The sequence below is a fragment of the Aquila chrysaetos genome, chromosome 4, assembly GCF_900496995.4.
Source record: "Aquila chrysaetos chrysaetos chromosome 4, bAquChr1.4, whole genome shotgun sequence".
Classification (NCBI taxonomy): Eukaryota; Metazoa; Chordata; class Aves; order Accipitriformes; family Accipitridae; genus Aquila; species Aquila chrysaetos.
In genome coordinates, this window is record NC_044007.1 from 54,257,948 (window position 1) to 54,285,811 (window position 27,864).

The 27,864-nt window shown below is 39.4% G+C and overlaps 1 protein-coding gene across 3 annotated transcripts in view; it reads right to left on the reverse strand.

Annotated features, from left to right (window-relative positions):
* Positions 1-27,864, reverse strand: part of MYOM1 (myomesin 1) — a 78,989-nt gene that overhangs the window by 45,229 nt on the left and 5,896 nt on the right. For all 3 annotated transcript variants that reach the window (XM_030010963.2, XM_030010961.2, XM_041122902.1), the window contains exons 3-11: positions 20,145-20,282; positions 15,128-15,338; positions 12,772-12,929; positions 8,968-9,060; positions 7,961-8,049; positions 7,771-7,833; positions 6,014-6,178; positions 5,260-5,421; positions 1,623-1,764 (exon numbers count right to left, since the gene is read on the reverse strand). In XM_030010963.2, coding sequence (XP_029866823.1) covers positions 1,623-1,764; positions 5,260-5,421; positions 6,014-6,178; positions 7,771-7,833; positions 7,961-8,049; positions 8,968-9,060; positions 12,772-12,929; positions 15,128-15,338; positions 20,145-20,282 — 1,221 coding nt within the window. The remainder of the gene's footprint in view (positions 1-1,622; positions 1,765-5,259; positions 5,422-6,013; positions 6,179-7,770; positions 7,834-7,960; positions 8,050-8,967; positions 9,061-12,771; positions 12,930-15,127; positions 15,339-20,144; positions 20,283-27,864) is intronic.

Here is a 27,864-nt window from a genome sequence, read left to right on the forward strand (position 1 = left end):
ACCCAGTGGGGTGGTGCTGGTCCCACTACTGTGAAGCCTCACACCTGGCAGGAGGCTGGGTTTTGGCAGAAAGAAGAGATAACCAGCAGTAGGGAGGGACCGCAGCAACTTCGGCTCAGGGAGCCGGGAGGAGCCTGTGGGGATGGCTTCCCAGTATCCAGCAACATGGTCAACAGCAACATGAACTAGCAGCTCGGGAAAGGCTCTTTATTGCTGATGAGATATCCGCCAAAGCAAATGTTACAGTGCCTACCCGGATTCCTTGGCACATGCGAGCATCTCTTTTCTGGGAATTGTTATCATCTTGCTCAAGGTGGTTTTGGGGTTCTGGTTTCTGCTTGGGGCAAAGGATGCCTGAGCTTTGCCTCTAGCATTAGCACAGACAAGTCCTGCTGCCTTGGGTGACCCCCTCATTCTACAAGGCAGTTAGGGGCTACCCTGGCTCAAGATTTTGGTGCCTAAATACCTTCGGTGGGACTGAATACTGGAGAGCAGTAACACAGCTTTGAATTTAGGAGCAAATGTAGAATAAAGGAGGTGAACACAAGAGAAAAAGCAAAATGCCATTTATCTTACAGTTACTCTCAGGGCTAACATCCCTCAATAGTCTAGTTTTAAAATGAGATATTATTTTTCAGAATCTAGTCCTGTCTTTTGTTTAGGATTTTTCAATGAATGTTAAAGAGCTGTATCTTAGACCTAGCACAGCATAGTTACAGCAGCAACTGACACTCGTAAGTTGTCAAACCAGTAAAATTATATTTGAATTGAATGTACTGATGTTTGATTTGTTTCACAAAGCAATGCCCTCTTTTTACACATATATAATTTATGTATATACAATGGCATAATATAGTGGCATATTTATTTTTTATAAATATATATATATATGTATAATGTTTGGGGTTTTTTAATATGCATCTGCATAAGCCCACAGGAACTCCATATTACTAATGATGTATTCTGTTACTGCTATTCAAACAAATATTACCAGCTCTGAAGGTCATTGCAAGTCTTGAAATACTGACTGAATTTCTTAAATCCCAGGCTTTTGGAATCTTGCCACCGTGTGACACATTCAGGTTCAGGTTTCACATTTAAAAAAATTATTTCCAATTCTTATTGTTGCAGAGAAAAACACGTAAGTGTGATCTGCATGAAGCCTGTGATTTTAAGACCTCGGAAAACAACAGCACATAAAAGAAATCCAAGTCCCTTTGAGATAATATTTTGCTTTCTGGTACATAGTAACTATTTGGAAAGAGGCAGGAGAGCACTGATACAGAAGGAGCCACAGCCTGATGAAGGAGCCAATCCTGTAAGCTACCAAAAACTGCAAAGTCCCAAGGCCTCTCAAGCCTCACAGTGAGCAGTGAGGGCTGAGCTACACAGTGTCTTGCAGAATCCTTTCTGTGTAGTTAAATGAAGCAAGAAGTCATTATTTCCATGAAAGTTAGATTAGTCCCAGCCAATCTAAAACAAAAAAAGTTATTTTCTTCTGGCCAGCAACAAGAATGAAAATAACAAATGACCATTTTATCTCATGCTTTTCAATGTGCTCTTAGGTTTTTGAGTTAGAATGATCAGCAATATGAATTCTCCAGTCTGGCATGCTCACTGACCTGTCAATGAAATATCCGAGGATGGGGTTTCCTCCATCAACAGCGGGCTGCTTCCAGGAGACAATGACATAATCTTTGTTGGCATCTAAGCACTGCACATCCAGTGGTGCACCAGGGGCTCCAGGGATTTCAGCATCAGCATCTATGAGGATGGAGATGTACATTTCCAAATGCAAACCACAGTTCTTTCACAATTATTAATCTTTAAGGACCAAACTCTGTTCCTACTGAACCAAAAAAAGTAGATCCATTACTGGCTTCAAAAAGTATTTGTTTTCATATTGCCAGTATTTTTCTAGGTTTTGGTTTTTCTCTTTGCCACATTTACAAATGCTTACTATGTTACAGCATACTGTAAATGTAATTCACCTAGGCATTTTAAATAAAATTAGTAACATCCATTCTGGTTAGGTAGTTGTCAGAGGCATAGCTGAACTAAAAACTTGGCAGACTATGTATTTACCTGCTATTCTACTTAGGAGAAGAGGCTGATATCTTGGCTTGCAGCCGGGCAATAGCTCAATCAAAAGTATTCATCCATTGGATATACAACTCTGAATTAAATATCTTATCTCCACACGTAGTCCTTCAATGTTTGGTTTTGGTTAGTTATGAACTGCAAAGGTATCAAAACCTTTTGAAGTTTAATTATATTATACATACATTATCATTGTGGAATATAACCTTCATAAGGATGAGCATATTGTTCCTTTCAAGTGTTTATCACAAATCTAGGACTGCTGGTGTCAAAGGGCCTTGACTCCAGCATCAGCTTCTGGACATATCTTATCTAAAGCTTTGAAAAACAGAGCACAGTGCTGAGCACTGGAGAATTTTACTGTTTACACAGTCAGAGTCTGATTTGTGGGATGGGGTAATTTTCATATAGAGAAAAATAACCCTTGCATGAAGATTGTATGAAAGACTTTCAAAAAAGAGAGGTTGTTCCTCTGCAGAATAACGTCAACTTGTACAATTACATGTAGCATTTTTCAAGCCCTGTTGTGAGCTACTTCAAAAGAAGACCTTAGACAAGAAAGATGCATATACCTGAAGAAAATAAATATTTTGCTAATAAATATTATTCATACATTCCATCTAAACCCCAGACTTCTTAAAAAGGTTCGATGTTTCAAGGCATTACAGGATTTTGTATTACGAAATACAGCAATCCCTATTTTTTGCGCTTTTGGCTTTCAGAAAAAAATGCCTTATAAGAGTATTTAACACACTCCATTAAGTAAAAGAGTAGTCTTTAGAAAAAAAACAAAAAGGACTTTACACTGTGTCTTCTTTTATAGGCAGAGTAGCATTACATGGAGCTTTTGAAGCTGTACCAAAGTTACTGAGTCCAGGTTCTAATTACAGCTAACACGAGGCATTTTTAAAAATGATAACATACAGACTAAGCAATCCAGTTAACATAACAAAATAAGAAGAACATTAAGAGTAATAACAATATGTCTTCAATGATCTCCATACAAAAGGTTTTAATTGCCCATATTTACCACTTGATGGAACATGAGACACCCCAGTTTCTTTCCAAGGCACACTGGGAAATAGCTGGGACAACCAGCATTGCTGATCAGCCTCAGGGAGGCTAGGATTTCATCCCTGATGGCTTGCTGACAAATGCTGACCTGTAGCCATGGCAAAAGAGTCACACACGCTCTCTAAGCCCATCTAAAGACATAATATTATGAGCCTGATTAGTGCATTGCTCACTTCCATCGATACACAGGGATTTCGATGCATGACACAGAAAGACAACTGCTTGTGCTTAAATACCATAGCTAACCATTTATAGCAAATTTGTCTACAATTTAGGAGGAGCAGTGAGGAATATACTAGGCAGCTGAGACTGCAGGGACCATTTAAGTAGGAATGTAGAATATAATTAATCTAATTAGAATTTGGCAAACACACTGATTGGCTAGTAAAGGTACTCTGGTGAAAGGGGTAGTGGGTTTGCAGTCAGGTCATACCTGTGTTGCTAGAAGATGTAACAGGAACGAGGGTGATCATTTATTTATATGGCAGCACAACTTAAAACAAAGCAAGAAAGACAAGTCCTATTTCTTGTCACAGATGCTCATTTCAGTAGACTCTTTCTTCAGGTGACGAAAACATCTGTTTCAGTCATGTTTTCTGAGCAGGCTGTTATCTCACGTAACTCTGCTGGACTTGGCAACACAGTGCCATTCTGGGCATGATCTCAGAGCCAAGAATTTCCAGAGCCTTTTGAATTAGCATTACACACTTCAGCTGCTTTTAGCAGATGGGACGGATATAGAATCAGCATGCAACCTGATAGCCATGCCTACTTTTAAAGAAGTATTTCTCTAATAGAAATTCAAGGAAGTTTTTCATGGTACAAGCAAACAACACCCAGAGAAATTACATTTTAAATCTACAATTTGCTGCTTTACTTTAGCAAATCACAGAATGGTTGAGATTGGCAGACAACTCCAGAGATCCCCTAGTCCAACCCCTGGCTCAAAGTAGGGTCAGCTAAAGCTGGTTGCCAAGGACCATGTCAAATCAGGTTTTGGATATCTCCAAGGATAGAGACTCCACTGTCTGTCTGGGTAACCTGTTCCAGTGTTCAACCACCCTTGCAGTAAAAAAAAGTGTTTTCTTATGTTTAAATGAGCTTTCCTGTATTTTAATTTGTGTCCATTGCCTCTTGTCTTGGCACTGGTCACCACTGAAAAGAGCCTGGCTCTGTCTTCTTTACTCCCTCCCCTCCATCAGCTGTTTATACACATGGATAAACTCCCCCTAAGCCCTCTCCAGGCTGAACAGCCCCAGCCCTCTCAGCCTTTCCTCATATGAGAGATGCTCCAAGCCCTTAATCACCTTCAGAGCCCTTCACTGGACTCACTCCAGTGAGTCCATGTCTCTCTTGTTCTGGGGAGTCCAGAACTGAATCCAACACTCCAGATGAGTCTCACCAGTGCTGAGGAGAGGGAAAGGATCACCTCCTCAACCTTCTGGCAATGTTCTTCCTAATGCAGCCCAGGATGCCACAGTCCTTCTTTGCGACAAGGGCACATGTTCACCTTGGTGTCCACCAGGATGCCCAGGGTCTTTTCTGAAAAGTGGCTTTCCAGCCAGTCAGCCCCCAGCCTGTACTAGTGCATGAGGTTATTCTTCCCCTGGTACAGATCTGTGTGTTTCCCTTCCACTGTATTTTTTTCCTGCACTGTGTGTTAGACAGAATGCCTCAAATGGTGTGTGAAATCTTGATCAAAACAGTGCAGCTTAGCTAGCAGTGAGATGTTTACAAAAATACATTTTTAAGTTATTACATAGATTTTTTCCTCTTTATGACTTATGTTCAGTACTCTTCACAGGCTGAAATTGAGAGAGTAGTGAAGTTACACAATACCCTAAATTTCCTCCTCAGAATGCCAATGGGGTTTAGAAGTCTTCTAGCACATGACACCAAAGCATGAGATATGCATTCAGTTTTTCCAGAGATAACAATTGGAAGCTATATTGCTAGAATCCATTAGTAGAAAACAATTATTCTCTTTTTATTGGGAAAAAAAGCATTTCAAATGACTGAGACTGATTTTGCCAGCATGTTTGTCTCATTTCTGTAATGAGTTTCGTTCACAAGACAGTATCCTACCTCGAACAAAGACATAATTACTGTACTCTTCATAGTAGTCTCCCATCACCACTCGTAGAGTGTAAAGACCTTCATCTTCCTTGTTTGCATGAGTCAGTGTTAATGAAGCTCGCTCCCCGCTCCAGTGCATCTGGACCCATTTGGACGGTGTAATAAGAACACCTAGAAATGAAAGAATTTCAGGATGAGAACTAGCTGGAATTACTGAGGAATAGATTCTGAATATGGAGAATATATTGGAATAGATTGTAAATACACAAGAGACCATTCTTATTATGCAATTTTTTGTCTTCGAACACAACCATAAATTACAGCTAATTCTGCTCTCATGCCAATTTTGTCTTCATTTTCAAAGTGTAACTTCTGACAGCAACAGCTTTTTTATTGCTGTTGCACAACTTATTTGTGCAACTACTTAAGAAATGTCTTGGCATATAAATAAATAGTAAAAGCTATGTGGGCTATGTAGATGGGCCACACGGATGTTGAAGCTGATCAAAATGCTTCTAATTTAAATTTTTTTTTTAAGAAAGAAAAAATCCCTAGAAGACATTTTCACAGTGCTTTGTCAGTTTTCTAACTGTGGTTCCACTTCAAAACGCTAAATTTTTAAAAACTTTTAATTGAAAAAGAGAATATACTACTTTTTAGAAATCTGAGAAAGTGATGACCAAATCATAATGTTCACATATGCTGAAATAAATAAAGATTTACATGAAAGAAGTTTATATTTTTTCTTGTCAAACATTCTCACCATTCCTGTACCATTCGATGTCTGGTTTGAAGCGCTTGATATCAGGACTGATGACAACTGTGCAGCCCAAACTCATTGTCTCGCCTTCTCTCCCAAAGGCTACATCAAACTTGTCGACAAAGCTGATTTCAAACCTGGAAGCATATCCATGAGGAGTAATGCCAACTGTATAAGGGAAAAAAAACCTGGCTGTTTACTTTTTCTTTCCTTTTGTGACAGGAGTAGGAAGCAAAAGTACCCAATGATTATGAATACAATCTCAGGCAAGGTTTAAGGTAGAAATAGGAACAAAATATATTCAGACATCATCTTCAGAGGTAATTGCTGTGTTAAATAATCCAAGCCCTTACTATCACAGAGAAGCAACTATTTCTTTATTCATACAACTCTAGTTCTTACAGCTAGTTCATTTTATCAGGGAGAGGCTCCTGCAGAATTTAATTCCAGAATTTCCAAATTTCAGATCCAGCTTTTAATCATTTTATCATAAGGTTTGTTTTATAACTTAAAAAGACTTCTATTTATAATTAATGATTTGTTCAGGTCAAGCTGATCTTTAGCTTATATGGTTCTTCTCTTTCCCTGTTTTAACTCCTTGCTCCACCTCAGGGCAGTCATGTGTCCACTCAGCCTTCATATTTATAAGCTAAATAAGCCTTTTGGGGGGGCTCTTAATATAAAATGAGCTCTCCATTCCCCCAGGCATTCAGGTAGTAGCCTGTTTCTGTACTTGCTCCTGAATTTATCTTTTCTGATGCTGTGTGACCCAAGTTGTGCAGTATTCCAGACAGAATATCCTAAGTGCCTTACACCTGTACTGCACATACATGGCACAGGGACTTCCATGTTTCTTTTGAAACCAGCTCAGCTGATAAAACATAGAGTCACATTTTCCTTTTCCACAACTGCCCTACACTGGTAGCCTCGCAGTCTTCCTGTGATCAATGAATATATGCAGATCGTCGTCTTCCTTTCCCATAACCAAGAGATAAATCCCAAACTATATTGGAAATGTGCGGCCTTGCATTTTGTAATGTGGTACATAATCTTGTTTCTATTATGTCAGAGCTTAGGCATATAAAAGCCAGCTAGTATGCTTTTGCAGCATATCTCTGATTCTATTTGTGCTGCTACTATAAAAAAGATGTCCCCAAGTCTCATCTGTTGAGCCTTCCACGCACAGGGCCCCTAGGGCACTTCACCCACACAGCATACGTGGGGGGATTGTCTTAACATCACGGCAGTATCTATGCAATACTGTAAATCACTTCAAAATGTGACGTTCTCAGGTAAAACAAATTACAATTTTTACCTTAATATATCCAAAATATTCAAAATGGGTTCTGGCTATTTGATCTTTTCTACACATTTTTGCAATGAATGGAATCGCATAGCAGCAGGCAAGAACAATTAAGTCAACTACTCTTCTTATGCACATGCACCCCCCGGCTTTTTTTCCAGGCCATTTTTTACATATGATGATGAAGTGTCTCTCTCTGACAGATTTTATTCCACAGCAAAGTGCAATATTAAAAGGGTGTTTCTTACATAAGCAAATAGCCATAGACCTAGAAGGCAATGCCATTTTCACCTATAGGTGAGGCTAACACCATCTGAAATTGTACAGCTCAGTACCTTTGTAAATCAGACCTGCTTCCTTTTTAAGAAAATGTTACAAAATATTCTGCTTAGTCATTTGTCATGATGTCACAACTGTAAATGGATGATGTGTCAGACAAACTTGTATTGCAACTTACAGCCCAGGGGCATGGAAAGAGTTCCAGCATGCAAAAGACTTGCATCAATTTCTCCTTTGTACCCTAGACAGAAAAGGAACAACTCCAGTCACTATCACCAAGAAGTAAAGGCTCTCTGAGCCACAAAAACAAAATTGGTAATGTGCATCTTAACAAAAAAAAAAAAAAAGGAAATATTTCGCAAACTTACTCTTTACCACAAGGGAAGCGTAAGCCGAAATTTCTCCTTTAACATTCATAGCAGAGGCCCGATACTGAGCAGTGTCATCAAAATCACATCTAAAATGATAGAAATGATTAGACAAGGGCACCCATTTACTCCTTGGAATAGCCTCTCCTATGTTTTAGATTAAAGAAACCTCACAAATCTGGGTAAAACCTATAAAGAATTAAAAGCTTGGGAGACAGACACACTGAACTGATTGTAGCCATTAAGTTTTTCTCAATGTTAAAAATCCAGTGTTTGAAATAAATGTCTCTTTTCAAATATCACTTACAGATTTGAAATTGAGAATACAGAAGAAGTAGGAAAAAACTGTCTGATAACATTTAAGTTATCTCTAGTTTACTGTCTCCTGTGGAGAGATGCCTAGCATGGAAGCTGTAGAAATGGTAGATATCATAAAATATTTTCAAAGAACACTACCAGTATCTAAACTGTCAAATCTAGATCATTGCTGATTGTCAAATTAGGTGATTAGGTCTCATGTTTTCAATGTTTTTTAATGCAAAGTGACTGCAAAAATTTCCCATTTGGAGGATGAGTACTGTTAAAGATCTTTCTTGTATATAACTGAGGACATCTCAGTTCTGTTCCTCATTTCAGTAAGAATCAGGAACTTTGCTGTATTTGAAAAACAGTTAACTCACATATTTTTACCCTGAACTAGATTGTTCTCATATTTAACTGTACTCATGTAGCAGACAAATGGAAAAAGTAATCACAAATGTCCCACATGTTTCTGACTCAGCTGTAAATAGAATAATAATCCAGATAAATTACTCACTTAGGTAAATTGTGTATCCTCTACTGAGGAAAACCAGAATTGCTTCAACATTTAGTAGACAGCATTCACCTCAGCTGTACAAACTTGGTATCTCTTACATCCCCAAGAGATATGTTCACATTTTGCAGGTCTCAATCGATAGCAACATTTCAGCTTAAGCTATTTGTTAAATTATCTAGTGTTCCCTTACGTGCTAATCTCCAGTGAGTGCAGCCCGTACCGACTTTCAATGATATACTTGTCAGGGTGAGTCTGTACATTGATAGGCACGTTGTTTTTGTACCTATGGAAAAACAAAGAAACAGTATGTCACAAATGGAAGTGTATAATTATATACTTTAAAAGGTCAAGTGCTTCATGTTTGAAATAGAACATCCGTTTCTGCATGTTTCTCCTAGATAAACCGTAGTCTAATTTCCTGGGAAGACATTACATATTTTTGGAAGCTTAACTTCTCTCTCTTTCTCTTTGACCCACCCCAGCTAAATTTTATTTTCTAATTAAAAGGACCAAATAGTCTTGAATGGGATGAGAACCAGTTTATATAACCATGAACTTCATGTTACTACTTGTAAAGGAATGGAGGAGTCACATGAGCAACATCTCAGAGTTTTGTGAATTGCAAACAATAAAAATTCTGTAGTGTCCTTACCTACTAGGTTTCATACACATTTTGTTTGGTTTGCATATTTGATCTACTTTTAAAACCTGCATATTCAAAAAAATTTCAGGTAGAAAGTTAACTTTTTTTTTACTTGCATAGCTAAGTTGACAGAAGCCCCAACAGGGTTAGACTGGTAAAGAAAAATTGTCTTGCTGGTAAATTGCAAGGGATCTGGCAAAAGATGTGCTACCAAAAACTTATCTGCCTTTACAGGTATACACTATGAGTGTTTTCTGGTACAGGTATATCTTCAGGTAGGAAAAGTTTACTGTTCAAAATTCCCAGTTAGTAATTTGAAGGAATGAACCAGTACTGATCAGTAGTGAGCTGGCACTGCTAATTTCAGAATTTATATAAACAGCTTGAGACTCACAGAGGGAAGTGGAAATATAAATGATAATAGATAAAAGTATCTTCATCTCTTTCTCTGATGTAGCTTAAATAAACCTTTGTCTTCATAAGTCATAACAGATATCCAGCCAAAGAGCTTTGTTTCTTCATTTCAGATTTTAAATTTTAAATCTCTCATGTTTTTCAATCAGGAAACTGGTCTGGTATCAGTCGCTTGCCCACTTCACCAAACAAGTCAGTAATGAGCAATTTTATTTTATTTTATTTTTTACCAAGAATACTATTAGTTTAATATGTCTCAAGATGAAGCTCTATCCACAATAAATCTCAAAAAAGTGTTGTGGAATAAAGAGTATTTCCCTGGCTACAAGTATTTGGGCACAGTAACACACTGGGATTTTTCCAAGTGTCGAAGTGAGTGGAGATCATAAAGCCTAATGCTTTTCATCCTTATCTTCCTGTCAGCAAGATGTCTATGAAAAGGGACTCAATGCAGGGCAATACTCTCTATTCTGGACTTCAAACAGTTGCAGATGTGCTTGACCTCATTATAGGTCTCCTACTGCATTATCCTGACTTACAGCAGAGAATAATACATGGTTCCAGTAAGAGTAATCCATATGCCACCAGTCTTCACCTCATCTGTATGATGGTGCCCTCCAGGCTGACCTGCCTGGGAACATCTGGGCATCTTTATATTCCATGTAGTGTGTCAAATAGTTTAGAAAATAGAATAATGCCATTAGTTCCTAATATTTTCCAGGGAATATGAAATCCTGTGAAACAGGACTTGACTCCATAAGCCCTTTAACTTTTCTCCAAAGGGCTGGGCAACCCTTGGATCCTGTTGGCAGCGAAGGTGTTTGGTAGCATGTGGTGCTGTGCAGAAACAAGCTTTAACTGAGTCATGCTAGCAGCGAGATGACTTTCACTTCTTTTGTCTTCATTATCAGGTTAGTAAAAAATAATTGATTTAATTTTTGCTTATATATATTCATCAATGGAAAGAATAGGGCTTGTGTTAGAAGAACCACTTGTTATTTTTGGAAACACAAATTCCAGAACAGCCAAGTCATTAGCTAATGTTGGACTGCAACCTCCCACTGTCATTACGCACTGATAGTTTATGCTTTCTGCTACTGGTTTCAAATGTCCTGGGTTTTCCATATGTTTTTTCCAAGGGAGTCAGAACAGCTGCATCAGACAGTAAGGTTTTCTTTAGAGAAAGTTCATGAAGCTTTACAATTTTTCAGGCACAGCATGAAAAAGTCTTCATTGCTTATACAAAGCATGACTGTTTGGAATACACGACTGACATTTCTTTAGAAATGCTGAATGAAAGCTGACAGATCCAGGTCAGCACTGTTCTGTATCTCAGAGCAAAGACACCTGCTGAAATGGCTGTGAACACTTTTTTTCCATTAGTAGCCTGTGGCGAACTGCAATCCCTTTGGAATTCAGATGTACGGTAAAATGATGTATTAATTTCCACCACCCACATTTAGCACTTAGATGACAGGCTGGTTCACAGTGAGAGCAAAGGCAGACAGGTGAAGGCTTGGTTTAACCATGTCAGGTTTCTGGGATAAGGTGAAAATGGCTCAGCTCTTGCGTTCTTGGTTAGGATTCAGGTTACAGAGATGGATTACAGCCATAAGCATAGCTGATCATTGCTGGTGTCCAGCTGAGACCAGACCTGAAGGGTTTGTCTGGAATCCTCTCTAGGAGGAATTTCAGAACAGGGCACTCACAACCCTTACATGACAGAAAAAATGTGTCCGTGCAGAGCCTGGCTATTGGTTGTCATAGTCTACAGAGAGAGATCAAATGACTTCTTGGGCATCAGCTCTGGCCTATTAATGTACCTCTTAGTTGCACGTTTTATCAAGCGCCAAGGTTAAGGTTTTTAAGACCTAAATAAACACAGCGTCCATTAAGCAATTCAAGTAGTAAATTGCAAAATGTGAGTATCACTTAACATCATTATACAGTAGATGTTTTATGTTGTCTCCAAAAATAAAATCTCCATAGCACTTACTCCTAATTAATGCTTAAAGCTGAACACAGGCTTATTCTTTGTTCATTTTATAAACATATACATACATTTTATATACACATTCTAGAATAATCTTTTAAATTAAATAATGAGCATCAAATCTCATTTTATGTTTGAAAAAAAGTTATTACCTATCACCTTAACAATTTTATGATATCTGTGTAGCATGAAACAGATAAGAAAGATCAGCTCTATAGACGGTGAGAGAGTATAACTTCCCAAGTCACTGTTAATTAAGCTAAATTAAATTCCAGTCAGGGTAAACTTTAATGCAAGAGTCAAATTAGACCTCCAGCTATGACTAAGAGTATATTTTGGAGTTCTTACAGTAAAGATTTAGTCCAAAGATGATTCAAGTGAATAGAAAGTTTCCAATAGACTCCAAAGCTTTCAGAAGATTTGGATGGTCCTGGATCTATCTGCAGTCTTTGACTTCAAATAATTATGATGTGTCTGCTATGAACACCCTGCATCATGAAATTTCAGTTTCATGGAGATTCAGTACTATAACTGCTCAGCAGCCAAGCAGCTAGTTCTTAACCAAAGCATGTTTTAATGCTTCAGGGACATGAATGGCATTTGTAGACTAAACAGAAGTATTTGGAAAATATTATTTTAAGGATAGTACTGACGGTAAATTAAACTGCTATCTTTCCTTCATCAGCAGACAGAAAAAATGTATTGGATGTCTCTATGAAAAAAAAAAAAAATCTATGTACTCCTATTGTTGTTACACAAAGTATTATTTTGTCTTTTAATATTTTGCTTTCTTTTTCAAGGTGACTTGAAAGGTGTTTGACAGGTCTCTGTACCTGATTTTTTTTAATTGAACTTGTGTCTTTCCAGAAAAAATACCACATTCACTGAGATGACTTCAGTTGTTGGTTATGTGGTGACCTTCAGTGCTAGAGATACAAACTTACCATGTAACACGGGGTGCTGGCCAGCCAGCCACAGAACAATGAAATTTGACATTTTGCTTTTCCCAGACAGTGTGGGAACGAGGCTCGATAATAAACTCAGGAGCATGTAAAAGTTTATCTTGATTCAACTTTTTGTGGAATGCCTGAGTGTCTTCTAGCTGGAAAAGAAACATTTGATTATAAAAAACTCCAGCAGTTATAAGTGCAAATCATTAATATGCAAAAAGGGTATTTTTTTAAGAGCAGTAAAAAAATATACAATTTTTATTTAAAAATCTAGACAGACATATTTAATGTTTTTATCTCACCTGGACACAGAAAACAAATTTTTTTTCATCTTCAAGAAGTTCTCCTTCCAAAGTAGCTAGATTTTATTTTACTGGCTTTTTTTCCTTAAAACTATTCTAAGTAAAATAATTTGCCACATTTAATTTTTTTTTTTAATACAGAGTGAAAAGTGAAATAGGTCTGAAACTCAGATGTCTTCTGTACTTTTGCTCTAATGCAAGATCATGTATGCCTAGACCATGTCTGACAGACCTGCTTTTAAACCTTTCCTGCTGATCGCTTCTTTCATCCTCCTAGGGTAACTGTTTCAACTGCTTGGCTATCCACAAAGCTGGAAAAAAAATTCCTAATATACTAAAAATCTTGCTTTCTGCAAACTAAACTATTTATTTGCACATATATGGAGAATTAGAGGTCCCTGTATTAAGGTTATTGAAAGAAGACAGCTTTCATAATCCTCTCAGTCTTTTATAAACTGCACAATACCAATTTTCCTTACAATTGTTGTTTCTCATTTTTTGACAGTTTCTACTTGTCCTCAACATTCATAAAACAGTAACCACTCATTATCAGAGGTCCAACAGTCTCACGCACAATTAAATAATTGCCCCATATGTTTTAATGACAATACTTTTGTTAACACACTCTAGAATGGCATTTGTTTTTATACAACAATGACTGGTATTACATTGACTGACATTAAATTTGTGACCTGTTATAACTCCCAGATACTCAGGTACTTCTACCTAGCCAGGCATTCCTCATTTACTTCTTTTCCTTCTGTGTGTGGTAATTTCCATTGGTTGTTATCAAATTTCACCTTCACTGTTTCTCAATTTTTGAGATGATTTTAAATTTTTACCTTGTCCTTCAAAGTGTTTACACCCTTTTCAACATCATGTCATGAGGATATTTTATAAGCATATCGCCAATTCTTCTGCTCAAAACATTAATAAATTTGCTAAATGAAACATATTTGCACTTGATATATTCTGCCAGTCTGGTCATAACATATTTGTTAACTACTCTCTGGGTATTGTTTTTTAAGAGGTTGCACAATAATATCAAAGCTACCCACAATTAGAGATTCAGTTCCAGATGTCTTTGGCAATTCCTTCCCTAATTTACACCCTGTGATTTTAATCCCAGAGTTTTAACTCTGGGGTAAACACTTTGGGCAAGCTTGTTCCCAGGCCATAAAACTCCAGAAATTATCCCATCACCTTCTTATTGGCAAGTTACATATATTGGTTCCTTCCTTCTCTGCCCAGCAGCTGCCTCATCATCCAGGTGAAGGATCATAGAATCATAGAAACATTTAGGTTGGAAAAGACCTTCAAGATCATCGAGTCCAACCATCATCCATGCCCACTAAACCATGTTATGGAGTACCTCGTCTACATGGTTTTTGAATACCTCCAGGGATGGTGACTCAACCACTTCCCTGGGCAGCCTGTTCCAATGTCTGACAACCCTCTCAGTAAAGAAATTTTTCCTACTATCCAACCTAAATCTCCCTTGCCGCAACTTGAGGCCATTTCCTCTCGTCCTATCTCCAGCCACCTGACAGAAGAGACCAGCACCCACCTCACTACAACCCCCCTTCAGGTAGTTGTAGAGAGCAATAAGGTCTCCCCTCAGCCTCCTCTTCTCCAGACTAAACAGCCCCAGCTCCCTCAGCTGCTCCTCGTAAGACTTGTGCTCCAGGCCCCTCACCAACTTGGTTGCCTTTCTCTGGACATGCTCCAGCAACTCAATGTTAACTAGGTGTGGGCATGACCAAAGAGTGTTCCCCAGCCCCGTTCTCTGTCCCTTTCTCCCAGCACAACAGGAGTGTTCCTGGGGCCTACCTCAGGCACAGCGCCTCTTTTCTTATCCACCTGACACCAAGATAACAAGACTTTAAGTCATTGAAAAGATTTCCATTGAAAACACTTTGGGTTTTTACTACCATTATTGTGATTGCCCACGGTGTAAATACGGGCTCTGTTTTGCTAGGCACTTGGCAAACGCGAAACAAAAAGACCCACGCTGTTTACAGTCTAGGTGTTCGTTTCTACTCTTTTACCGTTTTCTTCAGGGCCACGCGTTCAGCAGACTCCCGGATCGCTACTTTCCTTGATTTTTTTTCATGATGTTCCTCTTCAGAAGTTGACTTGGCCACCTTGCTGACACTAACTCCTTCACCTGTGGCAAAAAGGTTCCTCTTGGCAACATATGCAGCACTTTCTTTAATTCTTTCTTCTTCTGTGTCTGTGATCCCACTGATACTCACTTCTCTGAAAGAATTTTTAAAAAGCAGAATCCCATTGGAAAATGCTGAGAACATATTCCATTTATACTTTTTATCAAATTAGCCAGCTACAGTGGCCAACACTCCTTCATAACATATTCCTGCTATTACAGTCTCATGTGTATTCAAAGCAGAAACATGGAAGGGTACTGCAGAATGACTGAGTATTTCACTGTCTAAAGTCATGGCCGTTTTCAGTGCCTCTCTGTATAACTATGCCATACACATTTTCAGTTTAACCATTATCCTGCTGTGGCTTTATATCTCTATTGCTATAAAGATTAGCATAAGGCATACCCACAGATCTTCAGTTATTGACTTATGGCTGCAGCATTCATAAGAACACTACCAAGGGAGCAGGAGATAATTGTAGCTGTATAGCAATGTCCTCACTTGTGATTTATACAAAAAACCTCAATATTGTTCATCACAAAAAGTTCTCTTTATTCATAGAAAAGTCAATCCTGTAATGTCTGTAGGGTGACTGTTCTTCCAAATGTTTTCAAGAAGATGATTAAGGATTGTCTTGAAGCATCCTCCTCAGGCTTTCTACAGAGGAGAGATGCAAAGAACAGTTACTCTCAATGGGTCCAATCTTGTTTCCGTATGCACATGTGGAAGTATCATTGCAGCCATATTGTTTTGGCACTGTCAGGACATTATAGCTGCTATAATAGTGCATATACAATGAGAGTTCCTTGACTTAAGAAGAAGCATTAATATCTTTCTGCTGAGTTTAGTTACTTTAGGGTAACATTAGACGGCACACTGAAAAGAGGTTCTGTTTAAATTCTTGTTAAGTGCCATCTTGCAAGCACTATAGAAAAAGCAGCCAGAGCAGCCTCTTTATTTCCAGAACGCACTCAAGCACAGCCTCGCTATTTTATTGTAAAAGACTTACTGCTGCTACAAAGCAAAAAGATTAGGAAGAATGATTTTTTTCTGTTTTCTTTAAGATTGCTAATATTATGCATTTGATAGCACATCTAAACAGTCAAGAAAATTTGGATTCAAGCCCATAATTAACTGTCCAGCCCCTTATATTTGGGCTATGAAGTCAGTTTGGTGAGATGCAAGACAACCAAGCAGTGGTATGTGCTGTAAACTCAATTACACATAAAAATTGCCTAAAAGACTAAAAAACTTACTTAACAGCATAGAGCTTTGACCTCCCTCAGGCGTTCAAACTCTGCCTTGAACTTTCTGTGTTTCAGGCTGCTTTAACAGGATGATGCTTAAAAGTATCAGTGGGATGATTGATTCCCTTCACTTAGGCACATCAGCTCCCCCCCAAAATACCATCTGAAGCTGCAGATATATGGCAGAGATTTCTAAATGCAATTTTGAAAACTCAGTTTAATGAATATGAATGTAGCTAGCTACATTCAGTTTAAATGAATAAGTGGCATTTTCCTTCAAAGTCAAGCTGACATTATTTCCTCCTTAATTACAGTAGTTAACATCTCAGCAACTTCACAGTATGGACCCGCTCCTCAAGGCATAAAGCATCTTCTGGGAGCTGATGAATATCCTCAGACTAATATAGGACTCAGCCTAGTCATCTGCAGTAGTGGTCCCTAGATGTTTTTGATCAACAGTATTAAATATTTAGATTTGCTAATCATTTCTTCCTGTTATAATCTTCCCAGATCAAAGAGAAACACGTTCCCTGAAATGATGAATGCATCAGAAAGAGCACACAGTACCATTTAAGAATTGATTCTGCAGTCAAGTCTCAGGGGTTTCAGTAGAAAACACTTTTCAAACAGAAACAACAGGATCAAACCCCAAATGGCACACACAAAATATTATTTAAAGGCTATCTGCCATCTGCAGTCCTTTGGCGTAGGCTTATTAGTGGTTGCAAGTAGTTCAACGAGCCACATCCAGTATCTTTAGCACCTGTGGCATTAAACAAAGCTCTAGGTGTTTTATTATCTAGAATACTGGCTGGCTGTCCTTAATTTTATCTTTCAAGAATTAGGCTAGGTGTTCAAGAAGAACAGTTGTGAAGTGAATAATCTGAGCAAGGGAGTTTTTTACAACAGAACCTGAGGGCTCCAAAATAGAATCAAATAATGGAAATGGTGACATGGTGCTGAAGGTCATCCAGCAGCACGGGCAACAGCTCCAATGAACCCACGGAGAGCTGACCTTTATAAATAACTATTCCTTGTAAAAGCTATCTGCCTATGGGAAACAACACATCAATTTCACAGGGGAATTTGTGAATGATATATAACATGCACATGGTTCAATGAGCTTCAGCTGTTATCTTTCAAACAAAAATAAATATCTGACAGGAATGTGGCATGCAACTTCCTCAGTCTTGGCATATGGTCATGAACATCATGCCAACAAAAAAAAGCCTAAAACAGATACCCCAAACCTTTCATGCCAAGTTGAGTTGGGCACCCTAACAATCATCATATGTCATTTTTATATTTTTTAACTACTTAAAAAAACCCCCTATTTGGGTCATTTCAGTGGCACAAAAGCGCACACAACTTCCTGAGTTGCCATGTGCAAAAAGTAAGATTGATACCAACAACAGTAAAAAGAAGAATACTAACAATGATGTAAGAATCCCACAGTATCTTTTAATGTAGGATCCCAAAGCATTGCTGTCCTAGTTTCAGCTGGAATAGAGTTAACTGTCTTCCTAGTAGCTGGTACGGTGCTATGTTTTGAGTTCAGTATGTGAAGAATGTTGGTAACACTGATGTTTTCAGCTGTTGCTAAGTAGTGTTTAGACTAATGTCAAGGATTTTTCAGCTTCTCATGCCCAGCCAGCGAGAAAGCTGGAGGGGCACAAGAAGTTGGCACAGGACACAGCCAGGGCACCTGACCCAAACTGGCCAACAGGGTATTCCATACCATGTGACGTCCCATCTAGTATAGGAACTGGGAAGTGGGGGCGGGGAATCGCCGCTGGGGGACTAGCTGGGTGCCGGTCGGCGGGTGGTGAGCAATTACACTGCGCATCATTTGTACATTCCAATCCTTTCATTATTGCTGTTGTCATTTTATTAGTGTTATCATTATCATTATTAGTTTCTTCTTTTCTGTTCTATTAAACTGTTCTTGTCTCAACCCATGAGTTTTACTTCTTTTTCCCGATTTTCTCCCCCATCCCGCTGGGTGGGGGGGGGAGTGAGTGAGCGGCTGAGTGGTGCTTAGCTGCTGGCTGGGGTTAAACCACGACAATTGCACAGACACAAATAAATGAAGCAACGCACCATCACACTGAGTTAGATATTACTGTATGCATTTTACAAAAAAAAAGTAAAATAAAAAAGATGATTTGTTAAGATTTTTTAAGATGTTAACATGATGTATTAAGATCACAGCGGCCTGTAAACAGACTAAAAGATCATCATTTGGCAGTACTAGCCATCAGTCAAGATTTTCAACTATTGAACAACACTATAAATCTTACTTTTGTAGACTCAAGACACATTAAAAAGGGAGGATATTTGTGCTTGAGGGCATGGGAGAGAGATGACGGTGAGCTGCAAATCTACTGCTACATAAGCAGAAACGCTAGGTGAGAGGCAAAGGTAGTGAGAAGCCTTGAAAATATGTCACTGTGAGTCTTGTATGAGACATATTTATGTATTTCTATCACAGAAGACATAGCTGAAACTCCAAAGCAATGGTTTAAAAAGGCAACAGTGTGTGCTTCTGAATGTTGGTTGGATCAAAAAGCAGTGAATCCGACACAGAAATGTACAAGGGGTGAGAAAAAAATTACTCCAGGATAGTGGGAGGGAATTAATAAAACCCAAAACTGTGGGTCTCATCACAAAAGCATCACAAATGCTCAAAAGGCCAAAGCAATAACATCTCCAACTGTCAAGGTGGAACTCAGTTTCACATGAAAGCACAAGTTTAGACACAACGCAGACATTGGGTGTTGATTAAGCCATAGACAGAAAAGCACTGCCTCCCAGAAACAGCTTGGAAGTGTCCCATGAAAAATGCTGTGCTGCAGAAGACAGACAAGGTGAAGGAAGGTTTCTGTTCAGCTGCAGGTGGGCGAGAAATTTTTCTCCTGGCCTCCAATCAGGAACCAGTTTTCCACACCACACCCCCGTATGTATTAATCTGAACAAGTGACTATGCTTGAACTGCCAGAGACTCCTAATAAAATCAGTATGCCATATCCCGAAAAGGGCAGGGGAGCCTCCTTGCTCATGTTGGTTCTGGCTTCCACATAAAGTTCACATTCAGCTTTGCTGAGGACACTGCTGCAGTAAGATGTATTACATCAGTAGTAACCATGCAATAAATACCATCAATATGTGAGATCAGCATGAATCATTACGATGGATTTGAGAAAGTATTTGGTTTCATTCCAGGTTTTCCCTGTGCCAGGACAAAACATTAGCACATCGTTTCATTGTTTCTATGTTTAATGCTTGGTAAGAGACATTGAATTACAGAACAAGTCTTCAAACCAAAAGAATAAGCTAAATAATGTGGACAACATGCTTGTCCAGTTCCCAATAAGCAGGGTTATAATTATATCTTAATTTCATAGAAAGTGGCCCTGGCAATGTGTTCAAAACAAAGTCCAGACACCTAGGTTCATTTCTTCTGGCTCTGGATGATCAATGTCTGATTTTCTGCCAGTCAGTTGACTTCTCTTTGTCTTTTTATCACTCATGTGAAGTGCAAACAATCACCTTGAGATCCATGAGTGTAAAAAAAGATTAATGGATTTGTTATTTTACAATTTGGTAATAAAATATCAGAAACAAGATACCAAATAAAAGGAAAATGAACATACCGTCCTGTGAATATGGGCACTGAGTAGTCTATGGCTTCATTCTCTTTGTCCTCAGATACCAAATTCTGTTTTGCTCTCTTTGCTTTGGGACTCATCTTATACGATTGATCTTCAATCATTAAATTGGAATCTTTCAGTCTGAAATAAAAATAATATTGGTAAATTCAGAAAAAAAAAAGCTGTTAAGAAACACTCCAAAATAAGATTAAAGTACTGAAAATTTTTGCTGTCTTGTCTGATAAGCAAGAAAATACCATTTTTAATAGCTATGGCTTCAGAGTTATTAAACATGTAACTAAATGCACTTTTGACAAACTCATCATTACAAATATAACACTGATGCCCCTTGATATTAAATCTAAATAAAGAAACAATATAACTGATAGCAATGCACATTTATTAGTTTCTTGGTTTGGGACTTGGACAGTTTGTATACTCAGTTTCGGTAGATCCTGAAGTCACTGAGATCACTGAGTAATTCTGGAGATTGTATCTGAACTCATGACCTCTACTTTTCCAAAATTTACAGTCCTGAAATTGTCTGGTCCCCAACCAAAATATTGGTGTGCAAATATATTCAAAGTAATAATGCATTTAAGTCTCTCTACAGAAATTGTAGGGCAGCATATTGCTCAGTAACCAGTGTTGCCATTCCCACTGCTCTTCCATACCACCCCATTCCATTGAAAGAGGAGAGCTGAGTGAAGTTAACACTATTTAACATAGCACAGATAAATGGAGCATGAGTGGAAAGAAAGAAAAGCAAACAGAAGGCAAGGTTTCCCCTCCCCACCAGCCTGGGAGGGATTCTGAAGAGTGAAGCATATTTGTGGCAGTCATTTTGGGTTAATTTTTAACATGGTTACAAACAAAGCTCCAAATACCTCCATCCTCCTTTGCCAATGCAACACATCTCTAACTCCCAAATCTATGGAATATCCTAATTAGCTGTCAGCCTTTTATAAATCCCCAAAGTGTCTCTTCATCTCTGTCTCAACATCGCCAAGGGACATCATATGTGAGTCTGCTTCTGGTCTGGAGATTTGTCTAGCATAAGCTTACTGCTTATGTGCACAGGTACAGGAGCAGAATTAGGGCACGCAGTTTCTCAGCAAGGCTCGTTAGCCCAGACATGTACCACTAACACGGCTAACCTGTTTCCCATACCCTGGGTAGCTTACACTGGCGTCCCTACGCAGTGTGCTGTACACATATAATCAAAACTCATGCTAGCACTGGGCCCCTGAGAATGTTACACATGTATAATATAAGATTACAGATACATACTTGGGGTCATGTTTTCCTTAGGCTGCAGCCCTGCAAAAGTACCAAGCTGCAGAGGTGCCACCAACACAAGTCATACCAGGAAGAGTGCTAAACTTCCAAAATATGTGTTAATAGTCTATCCATGTGAAATTGTGTGTGTGAGATCATATGGGTCCAGCTTCATTCTCCCATCTTCCCTTCCTTCGTTTCTTTGTGCCCGTCCCTTTGCTCAGACTGAGTTCTCTCCCTACCCAACACCTGTTAAAAGTCTTCTGTTCTCTAGCTCTCTTAATGGCTTTCTTACTGTCATCTCTTCTCCTTCTCCATCTAGTTCCTTGCCTGAATTCACATTCCCTCCCACATCTGCTTTCCAGCCCTCATCTCTTTGCCCTGCCACTCCCAGCACCATCCGTAAGAGTGTCCCTTCCTTTCTGCTTAGTGCCCATCTCATCAGACTTGACTGTATTTGGCTCATCTGGCATCACAGTGAGGCAGCCCTCTCCTCTGTTCTTCCTGGGTGCCCACTTTATAGCCACCATCACTGAGCCTACAGCACCACTGTCCTTGGTACGGGGGGTAAAAGCAACTGTGCACCAGTTCTCCTTCCTTCCTCCTCCCCCGGTATCCTGGTTTCCATGCAAACAAAAGCACAGCCAGAGAGGGGTTGTGGCACATGCTGTAGGAGTAGGGCCAAGGGTTTACCACGTCAGGCACCACTGGGTCAGCCAAGGAAGAGACTGAGTGAGATGCTGTCTACTCTGGGGTCTGATGCCAGGTGCAGCCCAAGGCAGCCAGGGAGGGAGTCCAAGGGAGGTGGATCCAGCTTTAGGGACAGAAATCCAAGCAGAAAACACTTGGGAACAGTCCAGGCAGAGTAAAATAAAAAGGAAGAGACAGAGTGAAACAGGGTATGCAATGGCCTCACTCCTGGGCTGGGCAACGATGTGGTACAATCACTATGGCCAGCCGCAAACCCATTGGGAGAACTCGTCGTCAAATAAGTGATAAGAAACATCAAAGGCAAAGTATTTTCATTATTTTTCACAACTGAACTATAGTCTCTAAGGAGCTGCAGTTCTTTACTTAGCAGGTGACTTTTATTCCTGTCCTGTTTTGAAATGGGACAAATCTGGGATTTTGACTCTGACTGCCATCAGATTTCCTAGGGGCTTCAGGCTGAATCATTTATGAGGCCACTTGATTCCTGGTTGTTTCTACATCGAGAAGAATCAGAGTATGATTTGAACTTCAGTTTAAATGTCAAGAAGTTTCTATTTTCATAAAAGTAGATTAAATGTGTTGAAAATTTCAGCTCAGGCATTTTCAGCACTGTTAAATCCAGACTAGCTCTTTATTCCTAAAGGACAACTTGGCTGTCCTATCAGTTTAGTTTTCAGTTAAGGTCCAGATTACACACTCATGCAGGGAATTAATGGGGAGCGTACATAGCAGTTCCCATCACTTTCTGCTAGGCCTTTTATTGATGTCTTTCCTACATGTTTGGGTTTTTTCCTCTTTCACTTATAACTCTCTAAAATTATTTGAAAATGAAAGAATAAATTCCTGTAGGTTCTGTATGTTTCATGGTTGTTTTTTTAATCAAACACTCCAAGTGTTTGAAGTTGAATATCTCACTTTCATTTTTTCTGCCTTCCACAGCTGGCTTTATGAAAATATCCCCCAACTCCTTCAAATTAATGCCAGACATCTCCATCACAACAGAGCCTGAGAAACAGGGATGGAACTGGGACTTTTATGGAGGTATGATGACTAGGATAAAAACACCATACATGCACAGCTGATTCCCACTCCCTTCTGACTTCTCTAAATCGCGTGTCTCTCAATTGCGGCACCTTCTGCTGCAACCACTGGATTTTTTTCTGGATTACTACTCCTGGATCCTTCATGTGATTGCATCCTTTGGTCAGCCCTCGTGTGTATGTGCTCAGGACCAGAAAAGCACCTTTCTAGATGCCTTTTCCTCTCTTCTTCTTTCTCTGGAAGGGACAGCTGCAGTGATAGTTGCTGTGCTGTCTTCTGAGAGCAAGGGTTGGGTCCCAATACTTTGATAGCACTCAGCTATCAAAAGCGCAGATGATAACTGTGAGCTGAATAATGGATCCATGTGGATCCTGTAATTGTCTGCCGTTCTCAGATTGCTAACACAACTCTCCGACCAATTTGCTTCAGTCATTTGCTCTTCCAGAAACTTGACCTGGACTAAGCAAGGCCCTGGCGAGAAGTGTTTCATTGAATAATGCCACTGGTGCTTTTAGACCAGTTTCCTGTTCCAGCAATGGGTCAAGAGCACGTATGAAGACAGTTTACGTAGAGAAATACCTCCCTTGATAAATCTTTTTGGTTTCAAGCAAAGCCTAGGGACATCCTGAGCCAGAGGTTGCATCCTGGCTGTAGCAGTGAACTTACAATTTATTTATATATGAATGTGGCACTTTCTTTTGAACCTGTTTTAATCTGCCACTTTATAATCTCTTTTGTGCTTACATGCCACTCTGTGTGAAAAATCGTTCCTTGTTCACTCTCTGCACATCTTTCACTATTTTATACATTAACGTTACATGCTCACGTTTGCCTCCTTCCCAAAGTAAGAGCCCCAGTATCTTACCTTCTCCAGACAGAAGGTATTCCATGCATCCCACTACCCTCCTTGCTGATATCTGACCCTTTTCTACTTTCAGACTGTACTTTTTGAGATGAGATGATCAGAACTGCACCTAGTATTTCAGCTACAAGCATACCTTGGATTAACATGCTGACACAATATGCTTTCTGTTTTATTTTCACTTTCTCTCACAGCTGTTCCTAAATTCCTAATTGCTTCATGACCACATCAGAGCATCCAGCTGGTGTTTTAGGAGAGGTATCCAGAGTCACTCCAAAATCTTTTTTAGAATTGCACTGCATAAACCAAGAGCTGAGATGAATAAATTTGAAGCAGCAGAAAATGTTTCTCTTTTCCAAATCCTCTTATCATTTGCCTCCATTCAGGCAAAGCTATATGAAGGCTAGTAGAAATGCATATTCAGATGGAGGTCTTTGCATGGGAAAACAAATTGATTACTATTTCTATCATGGGGTTTATTTCCCTGTTTTCCTTTTTTGTTATTAGTATTTCTTCCTGTGCAACACAAAACCCAAACCCTGCCTACAACCATTATTTAGGTAGTCCAAAGGAGGACTCTGCTGTCTTGAACCAGATTCTGAAATCTTGCCCTTTATTTTAAAATGTTCCAACCTTTTACCTGATATGTGGAACAGAATCTCCCCAGAGGAGAAGGAGCAGGGTATCAGTGCTCTCCAGTTTCACAAGGAGGAACAGTACCATGACCTTTTAACAGCTTTCAGCCTCACTTGATATGCCCAGCTAGTGTATGTATGTTTTCTTCCAGGTCAGATACTATCTGTACCACCTTATCAAGGTTGATGACCCAAGTCTACTGTCCTCATTTCTTGATGGTTTTCAGCATGTTAAAATATCAACAACAGCATTTTCCTAGTTTCTCAGTAGAGTCACTGAATTGGGAGTTGGGTGACTGTAAAAATCCTAAAGGCACAAGCATTGTCCTGTAGAGATGTAAAAAAACAGATAGACACTATTAGCTTTTCCCTCTAGCTCAACAGAGGAACTAAAGACACCACCACCGTGCAGGGCCCCTGAAACTCTCAAACAGAGGTTTTGTTTTGATGTCTTATTCTCAGATAGAAATATACTTCAATATGTTGGCACTGCCCTTGTTTCTGTGCCTGAAGGGACAGATTTCCCACCCTGCACAAAGACAGTCTGTGCCCAGTGGATGTAGAATGTGTTCCAGGAGGGGACCACAACACCTCATTCCTTAGTTATTCCACCCCTGCATGAAAAGCCAACTGTAAGCTCTTTTACACCTCTAGAAAATCATGTATCTTGTCTTTAGCATGCTTTCGTCAGGTCTCTCTCACTTTATTATGACAGCAGAAAGAGATGCATTTGGTATACACAATGGCTGTACCCAGCTGTACCTGCTGGTGGAGCTCCATTAGCCAAGAGGCATTTTCAGGCTCTCTTTCTAGCAGCTGCTTCTTTCCTAATATGCAGTGTTTGAATTTATTCACCATAAAGAGGAGATAGTGGATTGGCAAACCCAGTTACAGGAAAGAAAAAAAAAAAAAGGATTTTCAGAAAAGAGCTCTTTAAAGCCATCATCTAAAGATGAGAGGTGCTCTCTGGTGAGTGTATTCATTTTAAGTTGCTGACAGACTTGTCACAGGCCCAGGCAATATTGCTGGCAATAATCACAGTATTCCCTAACACAGCTTCCACAACAAATTTTTTTAAAGGGGAATTGTTTCCACATAGCAGGTCTCATTAAAACAATTTCCATGCTTGGCTATGATATTTGGAAGCCACCTTCTTAACTCTTAACCTATAATAAACCAAAAGATGAGCAGTGCCAGGATCATGGTCTTCTCATGTTTCTTGAAGTGTATTACTTACTCAGCCCTGTCCTGATCCTGGTTACAATATTGCTTAGAAGAGCATTCACTCTTACTGTCTGGCTGCCTAATTAATTGCAAGTTAGTAAGGCATCTGTCCTCTGTTTGCTTGGTTCACCTGAATTATGCCATGTCTTCTTTGCTATTTTATTTGACCTGCAAAATATATGCAAATACCTGAGCCACACCAGTAACTTCTGTTTTCTCTCTAAGCAAGTCTCTGGCCCATTTGGTGGCAGATAACCTGTCTGTGACACAAGGAGATTATCTGATGCTGCTGGCCAGGAAAATAACACTTGGAAAAGCAATGAAAGTTTGAGCAAAAGTAAATGACTGAGCTTCCAAAAAAAGAGGTAAAAGGGTTTAATCCAGCAGTCCTGTTTGACAGGCCTGTAGTGCTATAAGAAGCTTTGGCAGACCTGACTCAAAGCTTCTCAGAAGCACATGGAGGATGGAATGCTGCTGTGGGAAGAAGGTTCTCCCACAGGAGCCAGCCTGCCCACGCTGGCAGCCCCTGAGGATGAGACAGGGAAGAGGACAGGTGGCCACAACAACAGCTTTTGGGAGAGAGCTGCCACCCCTCGCCTGTACAGACCCTGCTGAATCCCCTGGGGATGCAGCGCACCCTGCTCCTCCTGGCTCTGCCGAGGCCGAAGGAGCAGTGTACGGCTGGAGACGGCCCCGTGAGCTGGTAGGGAGGGCTAGGTGTGAAGTGGCAACCTTTAGACTCGCTTTCTTTTAGCAACCCCAGATTTTGCAGCTTTGGCAAACTGTAACCAGCAAAGCTGCAAGCTTCCTTACTTGCTCTTGGTTTTGCCAGTTTTCATTTCTCTCCTTTTACTTCTTCAAGCTGTCATGGTGTGAAGAAGACTTGAAATGTGGGGAAGGGACAGCCCACTTGCAAACAGAGAATTTTTTGTCCTTGTGAAAAGGCAAGCTGCAGCTCCTTTAAGCTGTCTATGTCCATGCTCTGGGCATGTTTTCCACTCAAATGAAGCTTCAAAGCCAAAGAATTGTGTTCAGATCAAGGTCTTGCCAGTTACCTAGTCCCTAGTCCTTCTCCACTGTTTTCCCGTGATGAATTCCTCAGGTAGCACTAACTGCATGTCAACACTGTTGCTTTATGAACACTCTTCCTTAGAGTGGCTGCAGAAAGGGATGAGACATAAATTCTGCAAGTATAGTAAAGTTTAGCAGAAGCTACTTTAGATAAAAATAAGAAGTGACCTGAATAAAAGCTTAGTATTTGAATAGTATACTTTTCCTTTTGGGCTTAATGGGGTTTATCCACAAAACTATATCCATTATACATAAATGTATATTTGATATTAAAATCTGGTAATATGCAATAACCAATTGTTACCCAAAGGATTTTATCTGGATTTGGATTCATGTGTCCATTCAGGTTTCAAGCAACCACCACTGTTGTAGGTCATTTAGGTACAGGATTTTGATTCACGGCCCTTTCTACTTTTTGAAAACTGAGTTTGAAGACTCGTCTCCTTTTTTTTTTTTTTTTTTTTTTTTGCTACACCATTCCTTTCATAGAGATAAAAACAGAAATTCTTTGATTTGCCCAATTTATTTTAGTAACACTTTTTGTCTCCACATTATCCCTTGAAGTGTGTTGTGCTATCTGGGGAAGACAGTACAAACTTGGAAAGAATTACTTCAAATTAGCACTACATTTAACCGTATAGTCACATTACTTGTTCTACTTTATCTCTTGCAACTTGCAGCAAAATCGGCTGCAAAACCCAAATAAATACCAATGTTGAAGCCACATTAAACATAAAATTAGGTTAAATATTGAGATTATCATTCAGAAACATACTCTCTCATGTATTAATTAAGTTTTGTGCAAGAGAGATTTAAATTGCGTGGGTCTAATCTCCTGAGTCCTAGTCTTACGTAGCAGCACTGAGCGTGTCAAAGCTCCAAGACAAGAACAGGATCAGCA